The sequence below is a fragment of the Tiliqua scincoides genome, chromosome 3, assembly GCF_035046505.1.
Source record: "Tiliqua scincoides isolate rTilSci1 chromosome 3, rTilSci1.hap2, whole genome shotgun sequence".
In the NCBI taxonomy this organism is placed as follows: Eukaryota; Metazoa; Chordata; class Lepidosauria; order Squamata; family Scincidae; genus Tiliqua; species Tiliqua scincoides.
The window spans coordinates 24,693,504-24,707,956 of record NC_089823.1 but is presented as its reverse complement, the minus strand read 5'-3'; the positions used below and the strand labels follow the sequence as shown (position 1 = coordinate 24,707,956).

General features: G+C 43.2%; 1 protein-coding gene across 5 annotated transcripts in view; it reads left to right on the top strand.

Moving 5' to 3' along the window:
• ATP8A2 (ATPase phospholipid transporting 8A2) overlaps positions 1-14,453 on the top strand; it is a 353,936-nt gene that overhangs the window by 46,664 nt on the left and 292,819 nt on the right. For all 5 annotated transcript variants that reach the window (XM_066618841.1, XM_066618843.1, XM_066618845.1 and 2 more), the window contains 3 exons: positions 8,584-8,711; positions 9,913-9,990; positions 12,070-12,158. In XM_066618841.1, coding sequence (XP_066474938.1) covers positions 8,584-8,711; positions 9,913-9,990; positions 12,070-12,158 — 295 coding nt within the window. The remainder of the gene's footprint in view (positions 1-8,583; positions 8,712-9,912; positions 9,991-12,069; positions 12,159-14,453) is intronic.

Here is a 14,453-nt window from a genome sequence, read left to right as displayed (position 1 = left end):
AGATCTACCAGAATTAAAGCAGCAAAAGAGAAGCCGGACAGTACAGTGACTCAGCATAGGATGAGAGGTTTCGGAGAGATAGTGATGAAGGGTGGGACAAGGACAACAGAAGCCATTTTTGACCGCTTTGTGAACTTTTCATTGAAAAGTGGTATATAAATACTGTTACCCATACTGTATTTTCATGTAATGTGGAAGCAACATTTACAGGGGATAATCAATCAAAGGAAAATTAATATTTCCTTTCTAACCACTTTTCCCCTGCAGCTTCTCTTTTTGGTTGGTTTTGTTTTTCTTACTTCTATTCCCCCCCCCCCGACACCTCTGATACTGAAAATAAGTCTTCAGGGAGGAGAAATAAACCCCTGCAGGGAAGGGCTGTGGGAAGAATTGTGGATAAAAGAGGAGCTGGATGTCTCTAGCATCTTATTATTTTGCCAGCAGATTCTCCCTCCTCTTCCACTCATGGCTATTAAACAGACAGCACACATTTGAGATGCACACAATTGCTAGGGTACTGTGAAGTTCCACCTAGTGGTTGCATTATGCAAAGGGTGTGACCTGTCATTTCTCATTTTGCCCATCAGCTAAGAGTCATTTTGGTCTAACATAGGTCACTGATAATATATAACGAGTGTGTTTTGGGGATCTGTTTGCAGAATGATTTAAACAAGGGTCAACTGCCTTGAATTTTATCTACACAAACAAGGGCAATCCTGAGATATCAAAGAAAGAGAGAAAGAAAACCACTTGTGACTCTCTTCCTGTCTTAGGGTCCAATCCTATCCAATTTTCCATCACCAATGCAGCAGTGGCAATGGGGATGTTCACTGGGGAGTGAATCACAGTGGGGAGGCAGTCACAGAGACTTCCTCAAGGTAAGGGAACTGATGTTCCCTGTACCTCAGGGCTGCATCACAGTTGCATCAGCACTGGAAAGTTGGATAGGATTGGACCCTTAGTTGTCATCTAGGTTATATGGCTATTAATTCATTATTATATTAAAATATAATATATGTAGTAACAACAGCTACAATAATTGCAATTATTATGAATTCTACAATTATGGCAATAAAATAATTTGCAGATTAAAAGTTTTGCATAAATACTAATCTGTAGAAAAAGGCTTGTTACCTCAGGAACTGAGGTCACAATGCTTATTTGTAAAAAGTCTTCTGGTGAAACTGTTCTGTTGATACATATGTATCTATTTTTTTAGAAAGCAGTTTGCACCCTGTAAAAGCAATTAAAACAGCTGCAAAACAGCCATTAAAGAGACAAGCAACAAAGGACTGTTGTGTGAGACTGGACAGTTGCAGAATAGCAAGATTGATCAGCGTCCCAGTACCATGGACAGCTCTGAGGGTGGCAGGTGCGCTTCCCTCCATGTTTGGAAAGTGGAAACCTGAAAGGGGCAGCCTTCTGAGCTGGAGCCCTATCTCCCTCTCCTGGGCATGTTCTGCCTTGCCCATTGCCAGCACTGGTGTACAGATACCAAGTAGCATGTGGTTCACAGCATGGGAAGGACTTGTTCATCAGGAATTTGGTGGCTTGGCTCTGAGGGCATGCAAGAGGGGGCGCGTTTGGCCAATTAGACCCTATTCCCTCTGTTCCCCATGGCAGAGTGGTGGCTTGAGGCACCCTTACAAAAAAGGGGTTTGTAGAACCCACCTCCTTGACTTAGAGGGTTATGTGGGGAGGAGACTGCGGTTACACCCAAGCTCCTTCTCCACTGGTGGTGACAGTACCTTCCCTGGGCCCTGGTAAAGACTTCCTCTGTGGGGGCTGGCTGGTCTGCCGCGGGCCTTAGCAGCCACCTGCCTCACCATGAGGTAATGGCAGTTTTTAAACTCTGCTGTCCTTTATGTCTGATCCCTGATGCTTTTTTTGACCCTGTTTGGACCCTCCCACCTCCCTTACATCCACCTGCACCATTTCCACTCTTCTAGTGCAGAAGGCATATGGTGGTGTGTGGCCAGGAGTTCACAGCTTTCCCCAATGTGGCTGCCATACACTTTAGCAGGGCCTGAGCCAGTCTTTGCTTGACTAAGATTGTAGAAGGGTTGGGAGCCTGACTTCTGCATCTGCCTGGGAACTCCATTCCCAGACACAGCATTTCCCACAAGACTTCTGTTTTAGTGGCTCGTCTAACTCTGATTTGGTAATAGGACTGGGACTGAATCCAGTGCTGGTATTGCCCCTTTGACTTGAGGCTTGGACAGTTATCCTTCTGATAGCTCCAGGAAAATGCAATCCTTTTTTATATATTTGAACATATTTTCAACAACATCTCGGAATTTTATTTCAAGAGCAAATACTAATACAAACTCTTAAAATGAAAGCCTAATTCATGAAGATGACATAAGAAAAGGCCACTCAGTTTCATTTCTCTAACCTTTGCTTTCTCCCAAGGATTGGCAGAAGAAAGCTGGATTTCAAACAGTCTAAAGTTCAGAGGTGTTTGTATTGAAGAATTCTCTTTACCCAGCTCAGAATGTTGGGCCTTTTGGAATGTATATATCTGAACCCAAATGTCAAATATCAGAAGTGCTTATGAACCTTTTCTTCATTTTGCCTTGTCTGGAAATCTTATTATATGTGCCTCTGTTTCATAATTTTTAGATTATGTCTATGGTCAATTGGTGACTTTTAATGGTACTCAAAATTACATTCTTAAATAACATGATATATGGGTTAGGAGAAGCCTATTTTGATTTAGACTCTGTTCTGCTTTGGGATTCCATACCACCCCTGCTGACTTGGTGCCTGTTGAGACAAAAGACTAGCAAGAGGTATTCATTTACAGTGATGGTCCGACCCTAACTACTGGAGATACCCTCCAATAAGTCGATCCCACAGATAAGTTGAGGGCAGGTTTTGAGCCAACAATCATGGAATTTTCTATGACCTTCAGATAAGTCGGGGGTTAAACTTAGAGGGGTGTCTGACTATAGTTTTGTCTGATTTTACTCGAGACTAGATGCTGAAAAATAACCCACCACTAATTGTTACCTAAAAACTGTAGTCTCTAATTTATTAAAAACATAGTAAAAGATCATAAGATACATTTTTATTCTTTTTAAATTCTGGTCTTCATCACCGTTTTGTAAGCACTATGAGAGTAAGTGCACTGTAAACAACATACCAGTAAAACAGAGGTTCCCAACCTGGTATTCATGTACTCCCAGGGACACTCAACAGGACCTTTTGGGTACTTGAAAAAGAATGGAATAATGGTAGAAAAGGGCAGCTCATGCTCCAGAATGCCTTGCAAGACAGGAATGCCTTGCAGGGACCAGCAAGGCAGGAAGGGAGGTCGCTAGTTGGCTGTGAAAGCCCCACCAATACCTAGTTTTTGGTCATCAATTCATCTATGAACCAGTGATTGAAAACCAGCACAGTAAAAAAACTGTAAAAGTAACATATAAAGTGATCAATCACCCAGAATTTCTCCGCACACTTCTGGTGCAAAACACTGCAAAAGCAGAGTTCTTTTGCTTCAAACAGATAAAAAGAGAAAATATGTGATGAAGTCTGGGCTTTCATAGAGAGGAGATGAAGGCTTGTATTATTAAAACTGTTGGCAACCTTCAGTCTTGAAAGACTATGGTATCGCGCTCTGAATGGTGGTTCTGGAACAGCGTCTAGTGTGGCTGAAAAGGCCAATTTGGGAGTGACAATCTCTTCCACACGGGGAGCAAGTGCAGTCTGTCCCTGGTCTGTCTCCCTGGCTATGGGCCTTCCGTCTTTGCCTCAGACTATTGGCCAAGTGTCTCTTCAAACTGGGAAAGGCCATGCTGCACAGCCTGCCTCCAAGCGGGCCGCTCAGAGGCCAGGGTTTCCCACCTGTTGAGGTCCACTCCTAAGGCCTTCAGATCCCTCTTGCAGATGTCCTTGTATCGCAGCTGTGGTCTACCTGTAGGGTGCTTTCCTTGCACGGGTTCTCCATAGAGGAGATCCTTTGGGATCCGGCCATCATCCATTCTCACAACATGACCAAGCCAACGCAGGCGTCTCTGTTTCAGCAGTGAATACATGCTAGGGATTCCAGCACGTTCCAGGACTGTGTTGTTTGGAACTTTGTCCTGCCAGGTGATGCCGAGGATGCGTCGGAGGCAGCGCATGTGGAAAGCATTCAGTTTCCTCTCCTGTTGTGAGCGAAGAGTCCATGACTCGCTGCAGTACAGAAGTGTACTCAGGACGCAAGCTCTGTAGACCTGGATCTTGGTATGTTCCGTCAGCTTCTTGTTGGACCAGACTCTCTTTGTGAGTCTGGAAAACGTGGTAGCTGCTTTACCGATGTGCTTGTTTAGCTCGGTATCGAGAGAAAGAGTGTTGGAGATCGTTGAGCCAAGGTACACAAAGTCATGGACAACCTCCAGTTCATGCGCAGAGATTGTAATGCAGGGAGGTGAGTCCACATCCTGAACCATGACCTGTGTTTTCTTCAGGCTGATTGTCAGTCCAAAATCTTGGCAGGGCTTGCTAACACGATCCATGAGCTGCTGGAGATCTTTGGCAGAGTGGGTAGTGACAGCTGCATCATCAGCAAAGAGGAAGTCACGCAGACATTTCAGCTGAACTTTGGACTTTGCTCTCAGTCTGGAGAGGTTGAAGAGCTTTCCGTCTGATCTGGTCCGGAGATAGATGCCTTCTGTTGCAGTTCCAAAGGCCTGCTTCAGCAGGACAGCGAAGAAAATCCCAAACAAGGTTGGTGCAAGAACACAGCCCTGCTTCACGCCGCTTTGGATTTCGAAGGGGTCTGATGTGGAGCCATCGAAGACAACAGTGCCCTTCATGTCCTTGTGGAAAGATCTGATGATGCTGAGGAGCCTGGGTGGACATCCGATCTTGGGGAGAATCTTGAAGAGGCCGTCTCTGCTGACCAGGTCGAAAGCCTTCGTGAGATCTATGAAGGCTATAAAGAGTGGCTGTCATTGTTCCCTGCATTTTTCCTGCAGTTGTCTAAGGGAGAATACCATATCAGTGGTGGACCTGTTGGCTCGGAATCCACACTGCGATTCTGGATAGACACTCTCTGCAAGTACTTGGAGCCTCTTTAGTGTGACTAATTACTTTAGTGTGACTAATTACTAATTACTAATTAGTGTCACTGATTAGTCACATTGGTGTGACTAATTTGCTAATATGAAGGGTACAATTTATGGAAATGGGCTGCCAAGGGATATGCAAGTGAAAAAGTTTGGGAACCACTGCAGGAGAACCGTGGATCAAATCCACCTTTAAGGTGTCTGGTGTGTTAAGCCAGAAGCTCTACGTACAACATACAACCCATAACACATAACTGGGGGTGTGCAGTTCAATTCGCAGCAGAGAGATGCAGCTGCATGTATTTGCAACCCTTTTTACTCAGAAGTAGACCCACTGATTTCCATGGGTGTTATTCTTAAGTAAGGGTGCATTGAATTGTAGCCTGCTTCAGATGGAAAGGAGGATTCCCATCCTGGTGTTTCAAAAAACAGACCTGCTTTGCAAGCTTTTGCAAAGCAGAACCAGGCTGCAGCAGAAGGAAGGAGAATAAAAGGTTAAGAAATTGCTTCCAAGGAGCTGCCTGCTGCTTGAGAAACTTGGGCCTGTCTGCCCTTGAGAAACAAAACTTTTCAGAGTTGAAAGGCTTTGCCCTCTGATTGACTCGGAGATAAGGCGCAGTGAGAGTTGGAGTTTGATTACTTGGCAAAAATTTCATACTATAGACGAGCATCTGTGGTATTTATGACAGAGGAACCCAGTTCTGCTGTTGTAAATGGATATACGGTGGCCTGCTGGCAGCTGCTTTGGAACTGCCACCACAAACAGTGGCTGTTTTAGTGGCCCGCTGCTGCTACTACTAGGTACCCGTGGGAGTACAGCTGAGCCAGCATGGGGATGGGAGGAAAGGGGTGGGATGGGGGCAGCCAGCAGATGGAACAGGATGCATGGACCAGGATCCTATTCCCTCTCCTCCCCACTCTCACTCTCCTCAGTTCTGCACCAGCAAAATGGCTGACACAATTCTAAGGAGACCCATGTGGGCAGCAGAGGCTTGTGCCAAGGAAGGCAACAAAAGTTCCCTTACCACAAGGAGACCTCCATGACTGCCTCCCCACCATAGGGTGCAGAGCTTGACCCATTGGTGTGACTGCATCAATGGGGGGAGGGGATTTAGTTAGGATTGACTGTAAGTGTCTGAACTTAGTAGGATTGTGCCAAATTTTGACCCACAAAAATGTTGGCGCTGAAAAGGAAGAATTTAAGGGGCCAAAATATTTCACACTCTTCCCTCTTTACCTCTTTGAGTTCAGTTTGCTACATATCCACAGCTGCTTATTTCCATTATTTGAAGCTTCAGCACTATTGTTTTATAACTTCAGGCTGCTTCTTGATGTAATTCCCATCAAGGTTATGTGGGTAGTGTGATGATATCACATATGGTATACTCACATTTATCTTTATGCGGTCTATCAGATTTGTCTGTATTGTAACACCACAAAGTCAAATCAGCCCTCACTCTGGGCAAAGGTTTTCATCACTTCACCAGTCCTCAACAGTTGCCAAAAAAGAGTGGGGATTATTTTGTGGGAAGGTATCATGCTCCCCAAATATGTCAGTGTTCACATGTGAATGCCTGCAAGTATATATTTATTTTCTCACTTGTCTGAGATACGCAAGTAAATGTCAAGCATGACTTTTTAAGTCATTCTGTCAATATTCCTTAGTGCTTTTTGGACAGTAAAAAAAATGTTATAGGTTTTAGGACACACACTGTAGCCTAATGTTTTAGGACCAGTTTTAGGACACACACTGTAGCCTAATGCATGTATTGTGGCAGCTCCAGGGAGTGGTACTTGTAAGGCTGGGAACAGATGGTAAGTAGGTTGTGTTTTCTGTTCAGAGTGTTGAAAGTGCTATGGGGGGGACACACGACAATTGCCTACAGTGTGTACACTCTTACCGAAGATATCTGTGTGGAACAGGATTTGCAAACTTTAATAGCATTTTAAAAACCTGCAAAATTTCTTTGACCAGAGATAACAGTAAGAGAAAGTGAATGTCTGTGGGCAACAAAGACATCACCACTCTCAATTCTCTGAAATGCTGCTGTCTCCCTCCAGCCCTGGGCAATCATCAGCTCTGAGTCTGCTACTGCTGTGCAGACTCTGGCATTGGCTTCAAGGATATCTGAGTAAATCAGGTCCAATTCAGGATGTGTATGGCTTGGGGAGTACATCAACTGATTGAGCATGAGTGGTCTGCTTTGGGTTTCTAGACCGTTCAAGAGCATATCCAGTGTGAATTTCTTGTGTTGCTGGTTCAGGAAGTGAAGTAAGATAGGGAATTGAAAGTACTGTCATCTGTGAGGTAGGAGTTATTTGTAACATGAATACTTAGGGATTGAGAGTCTTCCAAGAAATTATCCTTCAAATAATCTTCATCTCCTTCATCCCCCTGGAAGGCTTCCCCTTGGAATTATGTGCACTATAGGCCTATAACCCCTTTATTAATCTAGGCTGCAATCCTATACATACTAACCCTAGAGTAAGCCCAATTGAATATAATGATACTTACTTCTGAGTAAATGCATAGGATTGCACTACTAGTTGTGCAGGAAATTATCTCTTGTTGGTTCAGCAACAGGGGTTTTTTTTAGGGGAGGGAGACTGTCTCATTGCAGATGTACTAGGTAACTCTATTGCCTTATAATCTTGCAAATCTGAATTGGAGGCCTTGATCTTTCAACCCACTGGGTCCTACTTCTCACGGAGGTGGTAATCTTGGGCTCAATAACCCCCCCCCCAAAAAAAAACCCTTTTCAGATAGAAAACTAGCATGCCAAGAAGAACGTGTTTCTTGCTGACTTCTAGTGTTCTGCGTGGAGAGGTTTATGTTCTGTATTGAGCAGCATTCAGTCATGGTCAGTGAATCATCCCACCTAGAGTCTGATGGGCTATGCTATTAGTGCCTTATGCCATTGTGGCAGTGTAAGACCCCAATGTGTTTTGTAGCCTTTTGTGGCTGTCAGAAAACACAACGCGCCATTCATTTTGGCCTGGTGGAATGGGGTGGGGAGTGGAGGAACTAGGCAGAGAATGGAGCAGGAAGGAGGGTGAATCAAGGCCAGGAAGGTGGCATCATCCTATCCCCCTTTCCGGTCAAACTCCGACCCAGATCCATGCAGACTTGTGCCAGCTATAGAGCTGGTGCAGATCTAACCCAGGTGGCCAGCTAGGGCTTACCCCAGGACAAGGGAACAAATGTTCCCTTAACTTAAGGAGGCCTTCACAGTCCAAAACTCCCATTGGTTTTGCAAGGCCCATTGGTTCAGCTATATTGCCGTGCATGGAGTTAAGTAGGCTTTGAAAAGGTACAGCTCAGATACAAGTTTAACACCTCAGTTAGAACTAGGTAATTAGACATTAGACACATTAATACTAGATACTATCCCTCAATAATTACATTTTGACACACAAAGTAGTCCGTTTTAAATCTAAGTTGTCTAACATAGTTGTTGCACAAGTGTGTAGCTAAGCATGTCCACGCCCTGCCTCTCTATTGTGACTTTCTGTTGTCCATTCTGACCCACAGAAGTACTCTCCGTCAATTTTGGATACAATCTGCTCACCTTTATAATCTTGTACAACAACCTCATTCCCATCAGTCTCTTGGTGACTCTGGAAGTGGTGAAGTTTACTCAGGCTCTTTTTATAAACTGGGTGAGTACCTAAAAGGCAAGCCTGTGGTGGCACCACAACTATGGAATTCCCTTCCAGGGGAACAGTGAACTACTTCCTCTCTCATAGCTTTTTGGCAAGGGCTCAAAACACACCTTGTTCCATCTGGCATTTGATTGCTATTTGCCCTTTTCAGTCATATCTCTGAAATATGGATGTGACTTGACAGCTTTCCTGGACTAATTTGTTCCCCATTGGCCCAATGGTATTTGTTAGATTTTGTTCTGTTTTGATTTACGTTTCAATATGTAATGTTAAAATTAATGTTTTAATATCTTGTTTGATGTTTTACCTGTTGTGATACTTTGTATTTTATTATAAAACTTTGTAAGTCACCTTGGGTATTTGCTTTAACATGGGAAAAGCAGAATATAAATTTCTTCAATAAATAAAATAAAATGTAAAAGCAAGGACACCAATCAAACTAAATACTAAGTGAAGAAGGAAGAGAGAGTTGACAAATCCTGTTCCTTTCTGCCATCCTTAACTTCTCGGTTCTGTGCCAGCAGAATAGCTGGCACGAGACCAAGGGAACCCATTGGGTAAGGGCAAGTGAACAAAGGTTCTCCTGAGAAGACCTCTCTAACTTCCCTCCCCCAAGCTGGGAAGCTGCTCCCCCTCTGTTGGTGGGCCTGCATCTATGGGGGATGGGCAAAGTTAGGTAGGACTGGGCTGTTAATATACAAGTGTTCCTGTGGCCTGATCTCCAAGTTACTGCACTGATGTAGCCTGACCTAGTACAAAGCCATAAATGTAGGATTGCACATGTGTCAGTAGCTGGCCCACACTAGGTAGCAGGGTTCAACAGCCAGCTGCAGAGTGCAAGGGATTTGTGTGTGGTATCAACTGTTCCCTTTTGACTACTAGATTGAAGGAAATGCTGATTTAAAATACACACACAACCCTGCACATGTTTTTTTTCTAATGTTAAGTGTATGACGAAGGGAGGGAAAAACTTAGAGGAATGCAGGTTGCATCTATTGCAACCTGTTTTTTTGGCCATTCTATAGTAGATAGGATTTAATTATAAGACTGGGCCACTGACAATGACCCATATTCTGCTTTTTTCAAGCAGCATTCCCTGAAAGAAGTGGGGGAACCAGGATTGAAATGTAGCACAAAGGTGACCATTCAAATGTCAATTACACTTTCATACCTTCTATTTGCTTTCTTACCTTTTCAGGACATAGATATGTATTATAATGAAACAGACACCCCTGCAATGGCCAGAACTTCAAATCTTAATGAGGAACTAGGCCAGGTGAGAAATATGTGAACCTGCTGTTACATTGGAAAGCTATGTATAAAGGAACTATGAAGTGGTCAAGTACCTATTACTCAATGCTTGCAGTCTGTGGACATGGTTGTGGTGTCGTGGAAACTGGTGGTAAAACTGCAGTTACACTTCATGATCCACCTTCCTCAGTGCATAAAGATGCACCTTATATGGCTTTAGATTGCAAAGAAAGTTCAATTAGTGGGGCTTTTGTTTGTATTCTGAGTCTTGCCTAGAAGCCTTAAATGTTGCTTTAATTAATTGATTTGGTAGCATTAATCCCTTTTAGCTCCTATCGCAGTACATGTGTGATCTGATGAACAACTGTAATATTATTTCCTTGCTAAACCAAGGGTTCATTGAATTTGTTGAGATTTCCACAGAGTAGCAGATAATTCACATTTGTTCTCAGTGTTTGCTGCGCTTATTTAGTCCCCTGTGAGTAGAAACCCACTTGCTGAATGTGCACTTCCTGAGCTCATTGTGCTCAGTGACAGACCAAGTGCTTTGCATGAAAAGATCCCAAGTTCAATGTTTGTGGTCATCATTTAAAAGGGGTCTGATAGCAGGAGAAAGACCCTTCCCTGAGACCTTAGAGCGCCACTGTCAGTTGGAGTAGAGACATTACTGTACCAATTGACCAGTGGCCTATGGTATTATGGCAGCTTCATATGTTCAATGATGTTAAGGGCCAAACCAGACATTACACAAAATGTGTAATGTGACTTAGTTTTGTTGTTTTTAAAAAACAATTTCTTCCCAATGTTGCGTATACGCAACAGGGATCCAATGAGTACACTTGTGGGCTGGGCCGAAATGGGATTGACATAATGCCAAGGGGATGCTTAGGGGCTTTAGGATCCCCCCATTGTGGTTCCACTCCCTTTTGCTCCCCCAAGGCTGCAATTATAAGAAACCTCCCAAACCTTCAAGCCACGATATGCATGTTGCGTATTGTCTGATTTGGCCTTAACTGTCCACAGTCTACTCATAGAGATGATTGCCTTACCTAAAGGAACTGTGGGTCAGTGTGGAGCTCCCAGCAATGGGAGATAGTGGATAGATACAGTGCATGCCAGTGTAATGGTGACATGAAAAAGTACTGGTAATCTGTGAAGTGATTGGTTGATCATTTATGAAAAATACTTTCAGTGCCTGTAGTTGTTTGTTATGATAATTGAAGTACTCCACCTGTTCAGAAGATGTTCAGCCAAGTGAAATACCAGTTCAAATACCACTTAAAATATAGGCCTTGATCCAGGCAATGATGAACATTCCCTTTATTTACTATCTATTCTTTTTTGTAAATTGTAGTTGTGTTTATTTAATATCTTCACCGTTCTGTTGCCTGATCCTTGGCCAATGTACAATACACCTTTGTTAACAACAGCATAACTACAGGTGAGCGTTGCTTGACAATGGGCATCCATTCTTGCATCTCCGACATTAAGTGATGCCGTTGTTAAATGATGTCACCTTTCAAGCCTCCAGAACCCTGCAGAGGCCGCATGTGTCCATCTAAGTCCCCTGCGGGGCTCGGAATGGCTGTCAAGGCTGAAAAACGCTACTTCCAGTTTCCAGAAGGCTTTCCCAGGCCTCAGACTGTCTTTTAAGAAATTAAAAAGTCTGGAAACGGGAAGTAGTGTTTTTTTTCTGCCTAAATGGGCATTCTGAGCCCCCCAGAGGCTGTGGGCTTACCTCTGCATGGCTCAAAGAAGCCTCCAGAGGTGAGCAGAGGCCAACTTTCTTTGCCCCAGAGGTTTGGGGTGAGGAACAGGGATCAGCGATGGACCGTTGTATATGCGGCCCGTCGCTGATCGGAACGTTGCTAGGCGATGTTCACCTGTACATAAATGTAACTCAACTTAAGAACCAACCACTTATGGGTTAATTCCCCTCCCTGCATTTTATGTATTTTTTAAATCTTTTGACTGTTGCATAATATCTCCACTGGTCAGTTATGACTGTTTTTATTTCCTATGATTTTCTTGGGCATTGTGTTTTTGTTTTTTTAATTTATGCTTACTTAGTATTCCACTTCAACGTATTCAATTTTTATTCTAGGTAAAATACTTGTTTTCTGACAAAACCGGCACCTTAACATGCAATATTATGAACTTTAAGAAATGCAGTATTGCTGGAGTAACATATGGGTATGTTTCATTTCTGTATACACTGTAGCAGCATAATAAATCAGTCTTGTTTAGTTCTATGTGGACAAATTTTATTGTTAATATTTTGAAGATAAAAAGAGTACTTTTTTAATAGCAGAGGCTATGCTTTTTGTCTCAAAGCAAGGCATGATGTCTCTGTTAATTCAGGTATTCTTTTTTCCTTTTTTCCTGTTGAAAGCCTCAATAAGAATAATTTGACCAAGAAATTAAATAATTATAGAATGCATGAGCAACCCAATAGTTAAGGTAGCAGAACTGGGTGATTGGAAAATTTTGTCTCCTCTGGAAGGGAGCTCTAGCCCTAGGGCTGTAGACCATGGCTGTTCCCTTATGAGAAGCTCCCCTTCCTATTTTCCAGAAGATTTCACTGTACTGAAGTTAGCTTATATATGAGGTTTCTTCATTGTAGAATTTAGGCTTATTTCCCATTTCAAGCTAAGTGCCTCATTATTTGGCTTGGAATTAAAATGCTTGTGTTTTTGAGAGGATGATAATAATAATAATTAATATTATTATTACTAACTTTATTTCTACCCTGCCTTTCTCCCCGGAGGGACTCAAGGCGGCTTACAACAAGGTTAAAACAAATTAAAAAACATAATTTAAAAACAGATAAAAACATACGGTAGTCAGATAAAAAAGTAGGCAGGTAAAAAGAGGATAGAGCAGCAAATAATAAAAGAATCAGGCCTGTAACCAGGTATTTAAAAAGATATTAAAGATGTTGAAAAGATGTTAAAAAAGGCCGAACTCAGAAGGCTTGTCTAAACAGAAGGGTCTTCAGGCCTCGCCGAAAGGTTTTAAGAGAGGGAGCAGTTCTTAAGTCAAGGGGAAGGGAATTTCATAGCGTTGGTGCCACTACTGAGAAGGCCCTATTTCTTGCTGCAGCCCCATGTACCTCCCTAGGTGGTGGCACTTGTAAAAAGGCCTTCTCTGATGACCCAAGAGGATGAGCCAGATTGTACGGGAGTAGGCGATCTCTAAGATAACTACTTTAACAGGACTCTTGTAGCAATCCCTCTTCCAGTTCAAGAATCTTTCTAAGATTAGAACAAAGAGTATTCAGTTGTCATAGTTTACCACCATTCTTGTAATGGGATCAGAGAGTCTGATTTAAAAGGGAGATGTATGCTATGGGAGGATGGGTTGGGAATTTATTTCTTTACTCAGCGTGTGGTTGGTCTGTGGAACTCCTTGCCACAGGATGTGCTGATGGCATCTGGCCTAGATGCCTTTAAAAGGGAATTGGACCAATTTCTGGAGGAAAAATCCATTCTGGGTTACAAGCCATGATGTGTATGTGCAACCTCCTGATTTTAGAAATGGGCTATGTCAGAATGCCAGATGCAAGGGAGGGCACCAGGATTCAGGTCTCTTGTTATCTGGTGTGCTCCCTGGGGCATTTGGTGGGCAGTTGTAAGATACAGGAAGCTGGACTAGATGGTCCTATGGCCTTTTCTAGCAGGTCTGTTCTTATGTTATTATGTCATCCTAAAGTCTCCAGAATGTTTCTGAAATTAACATAACAAGTTACCTGAGTAAACTGAAGCACCATAATCAGCATAATCATTTGAGGACAATGGAGCTTAGTGTATTACACCCTTGAAGAAATTGGAGAAGTTGTAGCAGTTCCATGAACCTTAGTATTCTGCCTTTATGAAGGTGTGTACAAAAAATAAGCAGTAGTATCGACAAGGGATATGAGAATGGATGATGGCCGGATCCCAAAGGATCTCCTCTATGGAGAACTCGTGCAAGGAAAGCGCCCTACAGGTAGACCACAGCTGCGATACAAGGACATCTGCAAGAGGGATCTGAAGGCCTTAGGGATGGACCTCAACAAGTGGGAAACCCTGGCCTCTGAGCAGCCCGCTTGGAGGCAGGCTGTGCAGCATGGCCTTTCCCAGTTTGAAGAGACACTTTGCCAACAGTCTGAGGCTAAGAGGCAAAGAAGGAAGGCCCATAGCCAGGGAGACAGACCAGGGACAGACTGCACTTGCTCCCAGTGTGGAAGGGATTGTCACTCCCGGATTGGCCTTTTCAGCCACACTAGACGCTGTGCCAGAACCACCTTTCAGAGCGCGATACCATAGTCTTTCGAGACTGAAGGTTGCCAATACATATCGGCAAGGGTCTCCATATATTAAGAATTTGTATTTAACTATTCTGAATTCTTTGAATGTGCTTAGATACATTTAATATCCTGGAAAGGAACAAAGCTAAGATAATTTTGCTAGTAGCAACGTTTTGGTTAATTGGTTGGATGCATTTCAA